This window comes from Diorhabda sublineata, chromosome 1 (assembly GCF_026230105.1).
Source record: "Diorhabda sublineata isolate icDioSubl1.1 chromosome 1, icDioSubl1.1, whole genome shotgun sequence".
Taxonomy (NCBI): Eukaryota; Metazoa; Arthropoda; class Insecta; order Coleoptera; family Chrysomelidae; genus Diorhabda; species Diorhabda sublineata.
In genome coordinates, this window is record NC_079474.1 from 16,234,419 (window position 1) to 16,250,070 (window position 15,652).

The 15,652-nt window shown below is 32.3% G+C and overlaps 1 protein-coding gene across 1 annotated transcript; it reads right to left on the reverse strand.

Moving 5' to 3' along the window:
- Window positions 1-606: 606 nt before the first annotated feature.
- On the reverse strand, window positions 607-14,841 carry LOC130452479 (uncharacterized). The gene is made up of 5 exons (XM_056791785.1): window positions 14,603-14,841; window positions 10,697-10,946; window positions 6,958-7,091; window positions 6,745-6,894; window positions 607-855 (listed from the first exon to the last, which is right to left on the reverse strand). The coding sequence occupies exons 1-5, from the start codon at window positions 14,676-14,678 to the stop codon at window positions 704-706; spliced, it is 762 nt and encodes a 253-aa protein (XP_056647763.1). The 5' UTR covers window positions 14,679-14,841; the 3' UTR covers window positions 607-703.
- Between the last annotated feature and the right edge of the window lie 811 nt (window positions 14,842-15,652).

Consider the following 15,652-nt stretch of genomic DNA (forward strand, 5'->3'; position numbering starts at 1 on the left):
CGTAATTGGCTTTCAGATGACCTCCTTTTTCATTGTTAAAAAATCAGCATCGCAAATATTTCGGCTTATGATGAAATCATGCAGAAACAAAAACAGTTCCACATGTCACATGTTCCCACAAAGACCAGACCCACAATTAGTATTTCAGAAAAATTATGGCAATATTTTTATTTTAGTAAATAATGTAATGCCTCAACTTGGCCCGCCATATATTTCGTTAGCAAAAATTGGCACGCGAGGAAAAAAGTTTCCCTATCCCTGACCTAAGCTGTCAAAGTTTCTGATCAAGTCAAATTGCTCTCTACTGAATTGAGTCGAGCAAGTTCCAAATGTTGAAGCAATGAACGAATCTGGGTTTTGTAGGGAATTAGATTCGTCCACGTGACTATACCATTGTTCCCAACATCAACTCCCAAAAATATTTTATGTTCAGACAAGATATAACGAGCCGCAGTACCAAACTTTTTTGTAAAAACAGCAGCTTAGGACTTGGTTACATTAAAATTGCTTCCACCCCATTCGAGTATGTTTCCGAGATCGGTATTGATTGTGGTGTTGACTACGGAACGACGAAAAAATAATGTATGTATACAAAAAAACATATAATATTATTCTATTATAAATTTATTAAAAAAAATATCATTTTACAACATTAAAAGTATTGAAAAAGACTAGTAACGCCCCACCAAATATATGATATAGTTTATTCTGGCAACCAAGCCGATGCGGGTACCGTCGCCAAAATACGATCCATTTCTTTCCTGGCGTACACCTCTGCGTATTGGATGAACAAAGGATTGATAGCGTCCAAAACTTGGCGAGGATTTTCGTTGAAGAAATTCGATATAAGGTCGGCTGTAAAAAATGAAATTTAATACACAAATATTCAAATAGCCATATGAATTTATCACTAACATGTTGTCCATCCTCTATCAAGGTGTGTCTGAACCAAAGTTAAATGAAATGGCTCAACACTTTGGAACTTGCTTCAGATATCGAAAGTAGATTACTTATAGGTCATAACAAATCTATTTCCAAAATAATCTGTATAGCCCTTTTCAAAAAAAAACTGATTTAAAGAGAAAAAAATTTTTTTTTTTCGTTTTATTGACCAGAAATAAATAAAAAACTAATGAAATATGAAATATCTATCAAAAAATGCTTATTATTATTATTACGTATGAAAACTATATACTATATCTCCGCCTGGTGTGTTTCGGTGTGGTGGATTGAGTAGCCCGCTGGACACAACTGCCGGTCCCAAGCCCGGGTAAAGGAGGAGGGTCAAGTCGATAGGCCAGCCCCCTATCACTTGGAAAAAACTTCTTTTGGCTAAAAATCCGAAAACTAGGCCTCGGAATATGGATGATCAAAATGGAAAACGACAATGGCAACGAAAACGGACTATGATTTGTGGAACATGGAATATACAGGGAATTAGAACGAAGGTAGATGACATTTTACAAGAAATTAAAAAACATAAACTGGACTTTATTGCTCTCTCTGAAACAAAGAAAAAAGGACAAGGTACACAAACACTCGGGGAATATATCCACATATACAGCGGCGTTAACAAAGAAGAACATGCAAAAAGGGGTATATCGCTCCTTATACATGAGAAGTATAAGAAGAACGTCTCCAGCTGGGAAGCAATAAGCGATAGAACAATAAAAGTTAATGTCAATTTAAAAGGCTGCAAAATAACAATAATTGCTACTTATGGACCTAATGAAGACGCACGGGTAGATGAAAAAGAAAAGTATTATGAAACGCTAAATGAGCTAATATCTCAGACAGGTAACGATCGAGAAATCATAATACTGGGAGACCTAAATACTAGAACTGGCAAAGAAACGAAGCATGAGATAATAGGGCCCTACGGTGAAAATACCAGGAATGATAATGGCTCCAGGTTGATAGATGTCTGTCAACATAACTTACTAAGAATAATGAATGGGTATTTTAAACATAAGGAAATACACACATATACATGGACGCAAATAACTAGAAATCTAAGATCAATAATCGACTATCTTATAATGAAACAAAAAACGAAGATAAAAGTGCACAATGTCAGAGTATATCGATCCGCAGAATGTGGAAGTGACCATCATCTGATAAAAGCTAAGTTAATAATGCCAATAATCAAAGACAACAAACAAAAGAATCAACTGCAAAACAGTAAAGATTTAACAGATATAGATATACCAAACTATAATATAGAAAGCCTTATGAACGAGAGCACAAAATTATTATACCAACAAAGACTGGACCAAAACCTCCCACAGGAGTACGAACAAGAACCAACAGACAATCTTACCAAAGTAGTAATTGACAGCATACACAAAGCAGCCAAAGAAGCCTTAGGATATAAAGAAATGAAAAAGAGAACACGAAATTATTGGTGGACTGAACAACTGCAAAATTTAAAAGAACAAAAACAACGATTGTATCATACCTGGCTAAGCACTAAAAAAGCAGAACATAAGGAACAATATAGTGAAGCTGTATCAAAATTTAAAACCGCTGCGATAGAGGCCAAAAACCTCAGCTGGGAAAATAAATGCAAGGAATTGGATACCTATTTAGGAGGACGCCAATCCAGGGAATCGTGGAGATTTATAGATAATGTTAGATCTGGCAGAAAAGAAAATATCCCAATAGGCACCATATCACCAAATAAATGGCAAGACTATTACCGCTCATTACTCAGAGAACAGAGATCTGAATATAGTAACATGCCGGCTGAAGACATACGGATTACAGGTGAACCAATAAAAATCAACGTAGAAAAAACAAAGAAAGCTATAACACTACTTAAAAATGGGCGCGCTCCTGGTCCAGAGGGAATACCTGCAGAATTAATAAAAGCAGGAACAAATAGGCTGTTTAATATCCTAACAGAAATTATCAATAGACATCTAAATGGAGAACCAATACCGCAAACGTGGAAAGAAGGATGGATCACGTCCATATACAAGAAAGGAAATAAGGAAGACTGCAATAATTATAGGGGCATTACAGTGACTAGTACGCTCAGTAGGTTATACGGAAAAATAATAAAGGAGATCATTTGTGAAGAATATCACCCATACGAATCCGAGGAACAAAACGGCTTCAGAGCAGGTCGATCGACGATAGATAGTATTTTCTGTCTATCACAAATAATCGAAAAGAGAACCGTAAGATCACAAGAAGTGCACCTACTATTGGTAGACTTGAAGAAAGCGTATGACACAGTACCTGTCTCAAAATTATGGGAGGTTCTGGAAAGAACGAGCATAAATACCACTCTAATAAAGGTTATAAAAGAACTATACAGAGACACAACAGCAAAAATAAAAATAGGTAACAAGGTGACAGACGGCTTCAAAACAACCAAAGGCTTGCGACAAGGGTGTTGTTTATCCCCAACTCTGTTCAACATATACATAGATGAAGCCCTAAGAGTTTGGAAAAAAAAATGTAAAGGAATGGGACTAACTATTGGGGAGAGCACCTTGTATACACTGCACTATGCCGATGACCAGGTAGTGGTAGCACAGGAAAAAGAAGATCTGGAGTACATGTCTAGAAAACTTATAGAAGAATACCAAAAGTGGGGTCTACAGGTTAACACGGAGAAGACACAATACATATGTATAGGATCAGAAGATTCACCTGGGAATTTAGATCTAGAGGGAAAAATAATTAAAAACTGTAAGGAATGCATATACCTAGGTGTAAAACTAACAACAACAGGACGAAACGAGGAAACAATTAGGGACAGAATAACCAAAGGAAGAAAAGTAATAAGAGCCCTGAACTCAGTGCTGTGGCAAAAGAATATTAGACCAGAAACAAAAAAGAGAATATACAACGCCATTTTACAACCAATAATTACATATAGCTCCGAGGTTTGGCAACTTACAGAAAAGCAAAAAAATAACTTAAATGCAGTGGAAATGGATTTCTGGAGGAGAGCAGCAAGAATATCTAGAACGGAACATATAAGAAACGAGGAAATAAGAAGACAATTGAAAGTAGAAAGAACTTTAGTAGAAGATATAGAAAAGAAACAGTTGATTTGGTACGGACACGTTAAGAGAATGGGAAGAGAACGACTACCAAGAATAATATTAGAATGGACCCCCAAAGAAAAAAGAAAGAGGGGAAGACCACCTAGAACATGGCTACAAGGAATCACTAGAGCAATGTCCGAAAGGAACCTAGCAGTCGACGACTGGCAAGATAGACAGGCCTGGAGATTAGGAACCCAAAGGCGTATAACGCTATAAAAGGGGATATATATATATATATATATATATATATATATATATATATATATATATATATATATATATGAAAACTATAAGTACAGCTATTACTATTCTCTTATTACATGGTTAATAAAAAATTAGAAAAAGTAAATAGTCACATTGAAATTGGCTGCTTCCATTCGAGCCGGTACAAAGAATAGAAAAGCTGTTGAACCAGGATTGAAAAAGAAGCTCACTACCAAAGCTCATTCAATAGATGAATATTTTTCTTACAAAGAATTTCCTCTTGTTAAAGTGAAAGATGATGAAGTTTCGAATACTCCTTTAGTTGTAGTTTATTGCAATGATGTGCCAGGGTTTGTTGAGTATGTGAGACAAGAGCGCAATTTATCAGAAGACCACTTGAAGTTAGGTATTGATGGAGGAGGTGGATTTTTAAAAATATGCCTTTCAGTACAATCAAAATCTAATATGGAATTTGAAAGTGCAAATAAGAAGCGAGCAAAATACATTGAAGGTATTATTTACTTTTATACGGTACGAAATTCAACTCCATTTAAAGTGCTTTATATAACGATGTAGTCTATTTTTAAACAGGAATTGCAGCAAATAAATTCAAGGATTCTGGTGTTGAGCGATTATTTATCTTAGCAGCCGTTTCACAAGCTCAAGAAAATTATGAAAATGTGCAGCAACTTTTTTCAGAATTGAATATTAGTCCTTTCAATAGCGCACCATAGCGACTGATCTAAAATTGGCAAACATTTTGGTAGGTATTATGGCACACAGTAGCACATACCCATGTACGTACTGTTACGCAAAAAGTAATGAGCTTCACGCCTGTGGTGATTTAAGAACTGGGGAAAATGTTTTAAATAATTATGAAAAGTGGTTAGCTGAAGGAAAAGGATTGAAGAGCCTGGCAAAAAATTATTTTAATTGCATCCACCCCCCTCTAATCACAGCATCTGGAGATAAAACATTCCTGGAAATAATTCCACCCCCAGAACTGAATCTCATGCTTGGTGTGGTAAATAATGTTTTTACGCACATGTTGAAAGAATGTCAAAGTGAAGCCGAATCTTGGGCTGAATTTTGTCACGTTCAGCGTGAAGTTACACACCAAGATTCGGGGTTCAATGGAAATGCGTGCAGAAAACTTGTACAAAATGTTGACGTCTTGCGGAGTTCTAGAAATCTTGCTGTATTAAAATACGTACAAGTGTTCGCTACTTTCCGGAACATGGGAACAGTCTAGATGAAAATTACGTGAAGTGCATACAAAGTTTCAAAAACAGCTATATATCTTCAGGTATTAACATCACTCCCAAGGTTCATGCCGTTTTTTTTCACGTTGAACAGTTCTGCCGCAAAACTCAAACTGGGCTTGGATTTTTTAGTGAACAAGCAATGGAATTTCGGTGCATTTCGATTTCAACGCTTGGTGGCTCAAAACTAAAGTTGATGTGCAAAACTCTCAGTATTCTACAAAACTGTTAAGTGCCCTATGTAGTTATAATGCATTTCATGTTTGAAAAGGACTATTTACTTTTTCTAATTTTTTATTAACCATGTAATAAGAGAATAGTAATAGCTGTACTTATAGTTTTCATACGTAATAATAATAATAAGCATTTTTTGATAGATATTTCATATTTCATTAGTTTTTTATTTATTTCTGGTCAATAAAACGAAAAAAAAAATTTTTTTCTTTAAATCAGTTTTTTTTTAAAAGGGCTATACAGATTATTTTGGAAATAGATTTGTTATGACCTATAAGTAATCTACTTTCGATATCTGAAGCAAGTTCCAAAGTGTTGAGCCATTTCATTTAACTTTGGTTCAGACACACCGTGATATATCTTGCGAAATCATTTTGAAAAAAATTATGTGTCACACCAAAGTGAAAAATATACTATAAAATCGTATTGCAAATTTGGCGTATTTTTATCTAAATTAAAGTCCATCGTAAAATAACGTGATGATATACAAACACGTTCGTTACAATGTTATCACAACATATCGATTATTTTTTGTAATTATTGTATATTTACACTAAATTATAATAACACATTTAGATAGTATGACATTTTTATAATTAGAATATTGCATTAAGTTTGTCTATCAGAAGGTCGATTGAGCAATTATATGTCATATTTCGTAGTAATTATAAACACCATACCATTAAATAACCTCACATTTAATATTTAGAAAATAGACATAAATACACTGATTATTTATTACAAATCACATCACCAAACATATTAATTATTTTTTTCTAGCTTATTGTTAAATTCTTTTAAAATACATTAACTGAATTTCAAAAAATTATCAAAGACGAATCGAGAGAAAATATTAATTTTTCTGTATCCTTCACTGAACTTTTATTTTGACAAAAAAACATATTATGTGCTGATGAGACCAACAAATTGAAACAATGTTTGAAAAATTAAGCATTTTCGCTAGTTAAGGTATTATATTTTACCTGCGTATTGAAGCTCTTTGTCTTTGGACGTAAGTTTAACGTATCCATCACCGATTCTCACTTTCAACGCCAACTTGTTGACCTTGAAATAATCAACTCCGTCTTTAGTGTACATCTTCAAACTACCTTTGATTTGTGCTTTAGTATCAGCTGAAATATTAATACGAAATGTTGTTAACAAGTTTACGAATAATTCATTCCAGAATGACTTACTGAAATTTCCTTGAAAGTGTCCTCTGCTTTCCAAAGGAATAACAAGCAGTTGTCCTTTTACATCGTAATCCATTTCGGCGTACATCCACGGTATTGTCAATTTTATTTCGCCATAGTGTTTTATTGGATCAGCTCTAAAATTAATAATAAAAATTTGATCACTTCAAATAAAAATAAATCTTCATTTAAATCTAAATATATATTAATATTATGGAACTAAAAACTTGGTTTGTCATTTCGATTCTCAATAAAATATATAATGTGTTTTGAAATTTGAGCTACCGTATTCTTTATATTTATATTGGATAAAATAATGGGAAGTATATAATTCAAAGCATACTTTAAAACAGGGGTCTCCAAACTACGGCCCGAGGGCCACATCCGGCCCGCGAACAGATTTTGTCCGGCCCGCGGAGAGCTAGCATACTTGAAAACTCCTTTTAGAGAACATATATTTTATAGCAAATTAAATTTAGCTTACTGAAGTATTCTAATTTTATTAGAATAATTATTCTACATCTACATTGATATGGTCATGGAGTAGTTTGGAGACCCCTGCTTTAAAACATCAGTTTATTTCTCAATGCAGAGTCATTTATACGCGGGCTTTCTGCAACTTTTCAGATGCTACGACATAAGAGGGACAAGAGCTGGCAGCACTGTAATTTTAAATATCGTCATCTGTAAGTAGTGAGCTCAGACTGCAGTTGAGTCGCTGCTTTCACAAAGTAAATGGAGGTGCATACTATTTGCCATCGAAACATTCAAAATCATAATCTATTTTGATTTGGTCGTTGTAAGTAAATAATGAAGTTTCGAACAGTTGGGGGTATAAGTCTTTACAAGCAATTGTATTTCAATGGTATGACGAATTTAAAAGAGGAAGGATATGGCTTGGAGATAAGGCATAAACAAAGTTATTCGTTGTCACATACTTTAAACGATTTCAAAATAACTGAGCAAGTAATAATAGCACGGGAAAAATAAGTAGAGCCCATTTTATGATATTTCTGGCGAAAATGCAAAAGTACGTATAGTTAGTTACAAACTCTGCAGCTTTTAAGGCTCTCAATATTCGAAAATGCATCGTCACACAATGCGCAGTAAACACTTGAATTTTTAGATACGTATAATGCACCCTATTCGCCCGATTTGGACTTGTGTGATTTCTGGTTATTCTTCATCTTAAACAAATATTCACGTGGTGGACGGTTTACGATAAAGGTTGAGATATATAACGCAATTCATCAATTTTTTGAAAGTATTACAAAAAATGACTGGATTCAAGTTGTGATTATTTTGAAAATTAAATAAAAACACTTTCCTGCAACGGATCGTAGTTTTTTTATATCTCAAAATATTGTATTATCATCTTGACAAAATATTTTAATTCATTACAAAAAAAATTGGATAATTATTACAAATATTTACTTTCAAACTATATTGGCGATTTGATGATGATGTTTTTTTTAGTTTTAATATTTTCAAAGATATTCCAAATTTGATTTATCTTTATATATATATAATGAAGTTAAAGTAAAAAAATAACAGCAGGACGCAATCAATTTCAGGATTGTAAATCATCTTTTTTTTTGATATTTCGTTATATAGATCTGCACCCGACTTACAAATCATCAGTACAATTGTAATTAAGATAAAATAAAAGATTATTATTATCATAATTTTTTTAAGTAAACACTTGTCTATTTAATCAAGAATTATATTACAAATATTTTAGAAACGATTATATATATATTACGTATTTGATATTATCAATACTTATCAAAATTCAGTAAAAAAATGTCTAACGATTGAATTGAATAACAAAAAATTGTATGTATATATGAAAATTGTCAGACGCCCAAGCTGGCAATTATTTTTATTATTTTTTCAAAAATATTAAACATAGTTTGGTAATTTTATACTTTCGCGATCCCCTCGTTTTTTGGCTCTATAAAATCGAAAAATCATCCGATTTCAATGAACTTTTTTTTTTAAAATCTTCGTGTTTACGGCAGATTTATGAAAAAAAAATATGGGAAAAATCTCACCTGGAGATTTCATATAGTTTTATGACTTTAAATGTGATCATAAACGTACTTTTCGCATAGAATCGTTCATAACTTTCTTACAAAGCATCAATTGCAGTTCATATATTTTTTCTTGTTAATTTACACAAAAATACGAACGTTTTGGAAAAAAAAATCATTGAAAAATGTTTGTTTATTCATTTTTTATCTCTAACAGTAAGATACCATTTTTCTAATAGTGAAAATTTTCGATTTTTCAAAGTTAACTTTCAATATTGTACACTTGATTACAATAAGTGATTTTAAGAATGTTTTTGTTTTAAGAGAAATTTTTATTCCTTTTAATTATAAAAACATGATAAATCAACATTTTCGTATAATTTTTCTTTCAATTTATTCCTTTTTTGTGTAGATTATGAAAAAAAATATAACAACTTCATTTGATTATTTGGAAAAAAGTTATCAACAATTATACGTGAATGAGTGCATTTTCATGGACATTTGAAGCCCTGAAACCAATATAAGTTGTCATTTTTTTCATTCCTATAATTTTTTTCGCAAATCCGACGAAGATTTAAAAAAAAATTCATCGAAATCGAATGATTTTTCGATTCTCTAGATCCAAAAAACGAGGGGACCGAGTATAAAATTACCCAGAGCTTATTTTGTATAACATCCAAACAGATATAGTAGAATCAGCAATTACGATGCTACTACAAATCGAGAAAAAAAGAGAAAACGTTTATCAAAATTTTATAAATATAATAATTCTAATAAATATAATATTAATACCATTTAATGTAGGATGTTTTTTTAATAAATGAGATACACGTTTTATAGCATGAATTACTATCAACCAAGGGTAGTCGTCGATATCTTTTTAGTCTGAAAAGCTGCTGTCATCATAGACACGGATTATAAATCATTCAGTAATTAATCACAGACAAGGTCTTACGTTAACTTGGGTTAGATGATATTCCAATTTCCGTTTTTTTGGCAATTTCATCAAAAAGCACTCGATATAAACATAAACAGTTTTTATATCCAGTATCTAGTGAATTACCAGAAACCATTGGCTAGACTTTTGCATTCAAAAACAGATAAAAACGTACACAAAGTAGACAAACCTGTTAAAACAAGCGATTGATTATTCGAGAACTTAGTCGTACGGGTCGTTGCAAAACATTTCAACAGACGATTTATAAGTTCAAAAGTCAAAATTGTTACTAGAGTTGAATTTTGGGTATATATCTATGGATCTGGGATAAAAGTTCATTGAAAACCAGTAATTCACTTCGTTTTACAAAAGCTTGGCAGTCAAAGTCATTGATTTATTCGAATTTGAAGACATAGTACTTCATTCCAAGGACAACAACTGTAAAATCGGAAATTTGCTTGGAGTACTTAAACATTTTGGTATACGAAGATGTGCGATGAAAGTGATTTGTAAAATTTGTCACTAATTGCTTTTGATTCGCTAGGTTTTGCTTCTTTAAAGTTTTGTCCACACCATCATTTCAATACCATCCCTGACATCAGAAATTGTACAGAGCAGATGTTGTTTCGAAAAAATCGTTCCAGAAATTTTTTATTATCTTTTTTGACAACACATTAGAATCATTTATAATATTTTTAGTGATAAATATTTGACGTTGTTTGAAAATTTCGAATCATAGTTTTAAATTTTCTTATTGAAATAATAAACTTACTTCAAATAATCAATAATAGTTGTACTAAGGCCTGTCACCACGGCGTTACGACAAACAGCATCTATTTTTATCAAATTTTCAACACTGCTATTCACAGCGAACGCATCTACTTTGTAAGGATCCATAGAGGGTACGTTTAATTCAGGTATACCTTCCAAAAAGAAGGGTTTGGTAGCTAAAAAACCTTCCAGAATGCATTTTTCGTAATCCGGATCTGATTTTACACAGCTATATTTTTGGAGGTAATCCGCTATAACAAAAAATAAGAAAGGATATAATACTGATATGTAATACCTTTAAAATCGATTTAAAGAATGTGTTTTCTTTACAAAGAGCTTCTTGAAATACCAATAAATCTAAACAACTGCATTTATGGTTTATTTTGACAATCAAAAGTCCGCTGTGTGATGCATAGAAGTCACATCTTATTTTTGAAGTTTTTCCTTGAAGTTCTGTGCAGATTCCCATTCCTTTCATTTCTTTTTTCGAACTTCATGTCGAATCATTATGTTTTAATCGTAAAAAGTCCAGAGATAAACGGAAAGTTGTCAATAGAATTTTTTTGTTCATTATAATGAGTACTTGTTGACCGATGTTGCAAGTAAACAAAGTTCTATAATTTCAGAGCCTGATAAATACCAAAAACTCATGAATTATGCATTTATTCAACAGAATACAAAAAAAATAGAATAACAAATGATACATAATTGGTATAAATGCTTGTTTCAAAATTCCACGAACCCCAGTGCGCAAAAAAAAGATCTACCTACATTTTGTTTGATGTTGATTACATATATTTTTCGCAATTTATACTAGTGACGCTAGAGTTCAAATATACTCAATAGTGTGATACTATTAACTGAGGAAAAGACTTCAAATGGTTTCTTTGATGGTACTGAAAAATTAGAAAATTCCCCCATTCTAGAATTATTTGCATCCTCCTCGTATATCCTAGGTTAAAAATCATATTAGTGCATTCGGAGTGCATAAGGACCAAACTCTTCAACTTGATACTCTTTCGAATGGAATGAGAACCTTATTCGTGTAAAGCAAAAGATATTTCAGGTTTGGCTCTGATGAAGAAAAAATTTCCTCCGCAAGGCTGGAGTTGTGGTAGATTCGATTTTTTTGTTTATTTGGGTGTGTGACATCAGTCTAAATCAATTGTTACGAATTTAACAGACTTCGACCGTTGCTAAATATTTTGAGCCGTGTTGAGTGAAAATCGCGTTTTTTTTTCTCAGATTTTCAACTTACATAGAAGGTTGACACTATGAAATATAAACAGATGTCGTTAATGATATTTTAAACACTGACCTTTAAAGAAAGAATAGAATTTAACTAAGAAATCATGTCAATAAAAACATCGATGATTTCAAGTTAGTTATATCATCTTCGACCGAGTAAAGAAGTATTATGCAATTAGAAATAAATTGGGGTCAGATTTATTAGTTACATAATATTTAACTACGGAGAAACTAGACATAAAGTTCAACAAACTTGAAGAATTAACCAATTTTTGTTCATTTTTCAACGTTATACTTTCTGCATTCGTTATTATTATCTTAAATGTTTTTTTCGGTATTAAATCATTTATTTAGTTCAACGTATAATGTGGTTATGATAATTTCAAGTATAAAATAAAGAAAAAATAAGAAATCACATTCTAATCAGTAATTTAATTCGAGGAAAAGGTGGTTGTAGATTTGCCATTCACGTGAATTACTCGAACAAACAATAAACTTGTAAGTGCTAAGTAAACGTTTTCACATAAAATGAAAATTTATCTATTCCTATACAATAATTGAATGAAATAATAATTTCAGAGAAATGATTTAACTATGATAAATAATTATAAATTAGTATCGCCACACCTTGAAAATATGTTATCAGTCGCCTGTATAAGATAAATATCGATATGAAACTCTTGTTGATTAGGAGTTTTTTTAGATAATGCTGGATGTCATAATATTCTTCTCGATGAACAAATTCCACAAATAATTCGTATACCAATACACCCTTTTATGTATTAGTTTAAGTCGCAAGTCCCTTAACTACGTTTTTTTCTTGATCAATATTTTGATACAATTAGATACAATTTAGAAGTCTAAAACATAAAAACTCGCAATCCAGCTCATATTTTGTTTAAAACTAATTTAAAACTAACCTCAGAGGCTATCTTCATAAGTAAAAAAGATCTCTGTCCCACGAATGTCTGATTAAAAAAGTAGTTTTAGTTTGCGGACATTTTATCCATATTTCGATATTAAGAATCCATTTTTTGGCCCGTAGACCCTTAGATGCATCGCTTGCTAAGTTGTCTGTATATTCTGTGCTCTTTTGAACTTTTCGATTTTGATTACGATCTTCGACAATTAGGTACGAGGATGTATTGATATCTAGTTGGCCCAGACCAGTTCCATACATAAACAAAATACTGCGTTACCATAGCAACGAACAATAACTTAGTAGAAGTGTCAGTGTAAAGTTTGACGTCAAAAAAAGTAAACCAGAATTACGCAATAAATTAAAAGAAAAAAGATGTCCACGGAAATTGTGAAAATCGAAAAATTGGAGTATCGAGCCATCACCTGTATTTAAAAGGGTTGAAATGTCAGCAGATTTCGTATGCGACCGTGAAAAATTGATGATGACCGATCGGAAAGGCCAGTTTCTGTGTCAGTTCCCGAAAATATCGATGACATGATTTTATTAGACCGTCGAATTGGGCTAAAACGGATCTGATCCGAAGCAGTGAATATTTTATACGAACGCGTTCATCGTATAGTTCACGTCGATTTGGACATGAGAAAAATTGCTGCAAAATGGATCCCCAAATGTTTGAATGTTGACCGAAAGCGTTCGATCTTTGCTAGATTTGAAAACGATGTAGACTTCTTAAACCGAATTGTTACTATGGATGACACTTGGGTACATTTCTACGATCCAGAAACAAAGCAACAATCGATGGAATGGCGACACTCTGGTTCTCCAAGACCTCGAAGAAGTTTCGTGTCCAAAAATCTGCTGAAAAAGTTCTTGCTTCAGTTTTTTGGGATTGCCATGGAATAATCATAATTGATTTTTTGAATAAGGGTAAAACAATAACTGGAGATTACTATTTGACATTACTGACCACTCTACGAGAAAAAATTAAAGAGAAAAAACGCCTAAAGCTATCTAAAGGTGTTTTGTTTTTGCAGGATAACGCCCCGCACACAAATCTTATGTTGCCATGCAAAAAACTTAGGTTTGAATTACTAGAACACTCCCCTTATTTACCAGATTTAGCTCCGTCCGACTATCATCTCTTTCCTCAACTGAAAAAAAGTTTCAAAGGTCGTGTGAATTTTTCTCCTTCAACGAAGAGGTAATAAAAGCTGTGGAGGTCTGATTTGCAATTAAGAGGAGAATATGTTGAGTAATAAAATATTTTGACATTAAAATTTGGTTTGGTTCTGTAGTAGGCTAAGAATTTTTTAATATATCCTTGTACATTGAGGAGTTTTCGGATCTGAAGGGAGAGGAAATCGATAAATCAAAGGTGTAAAAATATTCTCTTATTTTAATGTGAAAACTAGTTGCTTACTTATTTTCCTACAGTATACGCAGATAAAAATCAACATTAGCCTCATTTAAATCTGAATAGTCTTCAGATTTCATCGGTAGTATTTTCGCTTAGATACAGAATTAAAATTTCGATATAAATTCTGAAACTAAAGCATGAAGTAAAGTAAAAGAAATAAAATGAAAAAATTGCGACTATACCATCTTAAATAATTAAAGTTTGACATACTATCTATCTAAATGTTGAGTTTATAATCGTTTATTTGAATAAATACGTTATTAATTAAATGCACTTAAAAATGTCGATATTATTTTAAATAAATATAATGAAGGACTTACGTAATTGTAAACTTTTACCAAACGTCAACTGAAATAATAAGGAACTTAAAGAAAGTAACACCGTCAAAGTATTCATTATTTTCGTTGCACTACTCAACTTCTTTCCGTTTTCATAAACAACCGTATAGCGTTTTTATTTATATTTATAGCGTCTGTTAGATTTTTACATTTCCTTCGACTACCTCTCCACTTATTTTATTGGGTAACAAGCTTATATTTAAATACTACACTTTTTAATTATTCATAATATTACTATATACATTATATGCATTTGATTTTAATTTTTAAGTGACCATGAAACTTACAGAGCGATTTTAAAATATGAAAACGTAGTAAGTATCTCGAAAAATACAATACATGTTGTATAGATCACATAATATTTTTTTTTTTTTCTAATTTTCATCCCTACAAAAAAATTTTTCGTCTTTAAAGACTGAAGATAAACTCTAGCTGAAGATGAAGCTTCTTTTCTTACTTGAAGGATTGTGAAAAGTATCGAATAATCCTGACTCCAAAATTGATATACTCGGGAGAATTTTTAAGAAGCGCTTAAACACCAACTCTCGCGAAAAAAGTAGAGAATTTCACTAATTAGTAGTTCTGGCAACATATCAATTATCCGTGAAAATCACGTGCTCCTGAAAGTGTCCAAATAACAAACTGATTATTTCAAAGAAGCCGTCTCATTATTTATCTCTTTTTTTTTAATGCTTATCCATTAATGGATGTTCGCGACCACATTTTTCATGGCTTCTCTATCTTTAGCGGTATGGATCAATGTCTGAATATCTTGTATACCCGTCCACTGCCTCACGTTCCGCAACCATGACATCCTCTTCCGTCCCAATCCTCTCTTACCTTCAATCTTGCCCACGACTATCAGCTGAAGGAATTGTTATTTATGGCCTCGCATTATATGGCCAAGATATGCAATCTTTCGTTTCTTCACGATGTTAAAGAGTTCAAGGTCTTTATTGATACGCCTGAGAATATCCTCATTCCTCACTTTGGCAGTCCATGGTATCTTCAGGATTCTACGATATACCCACA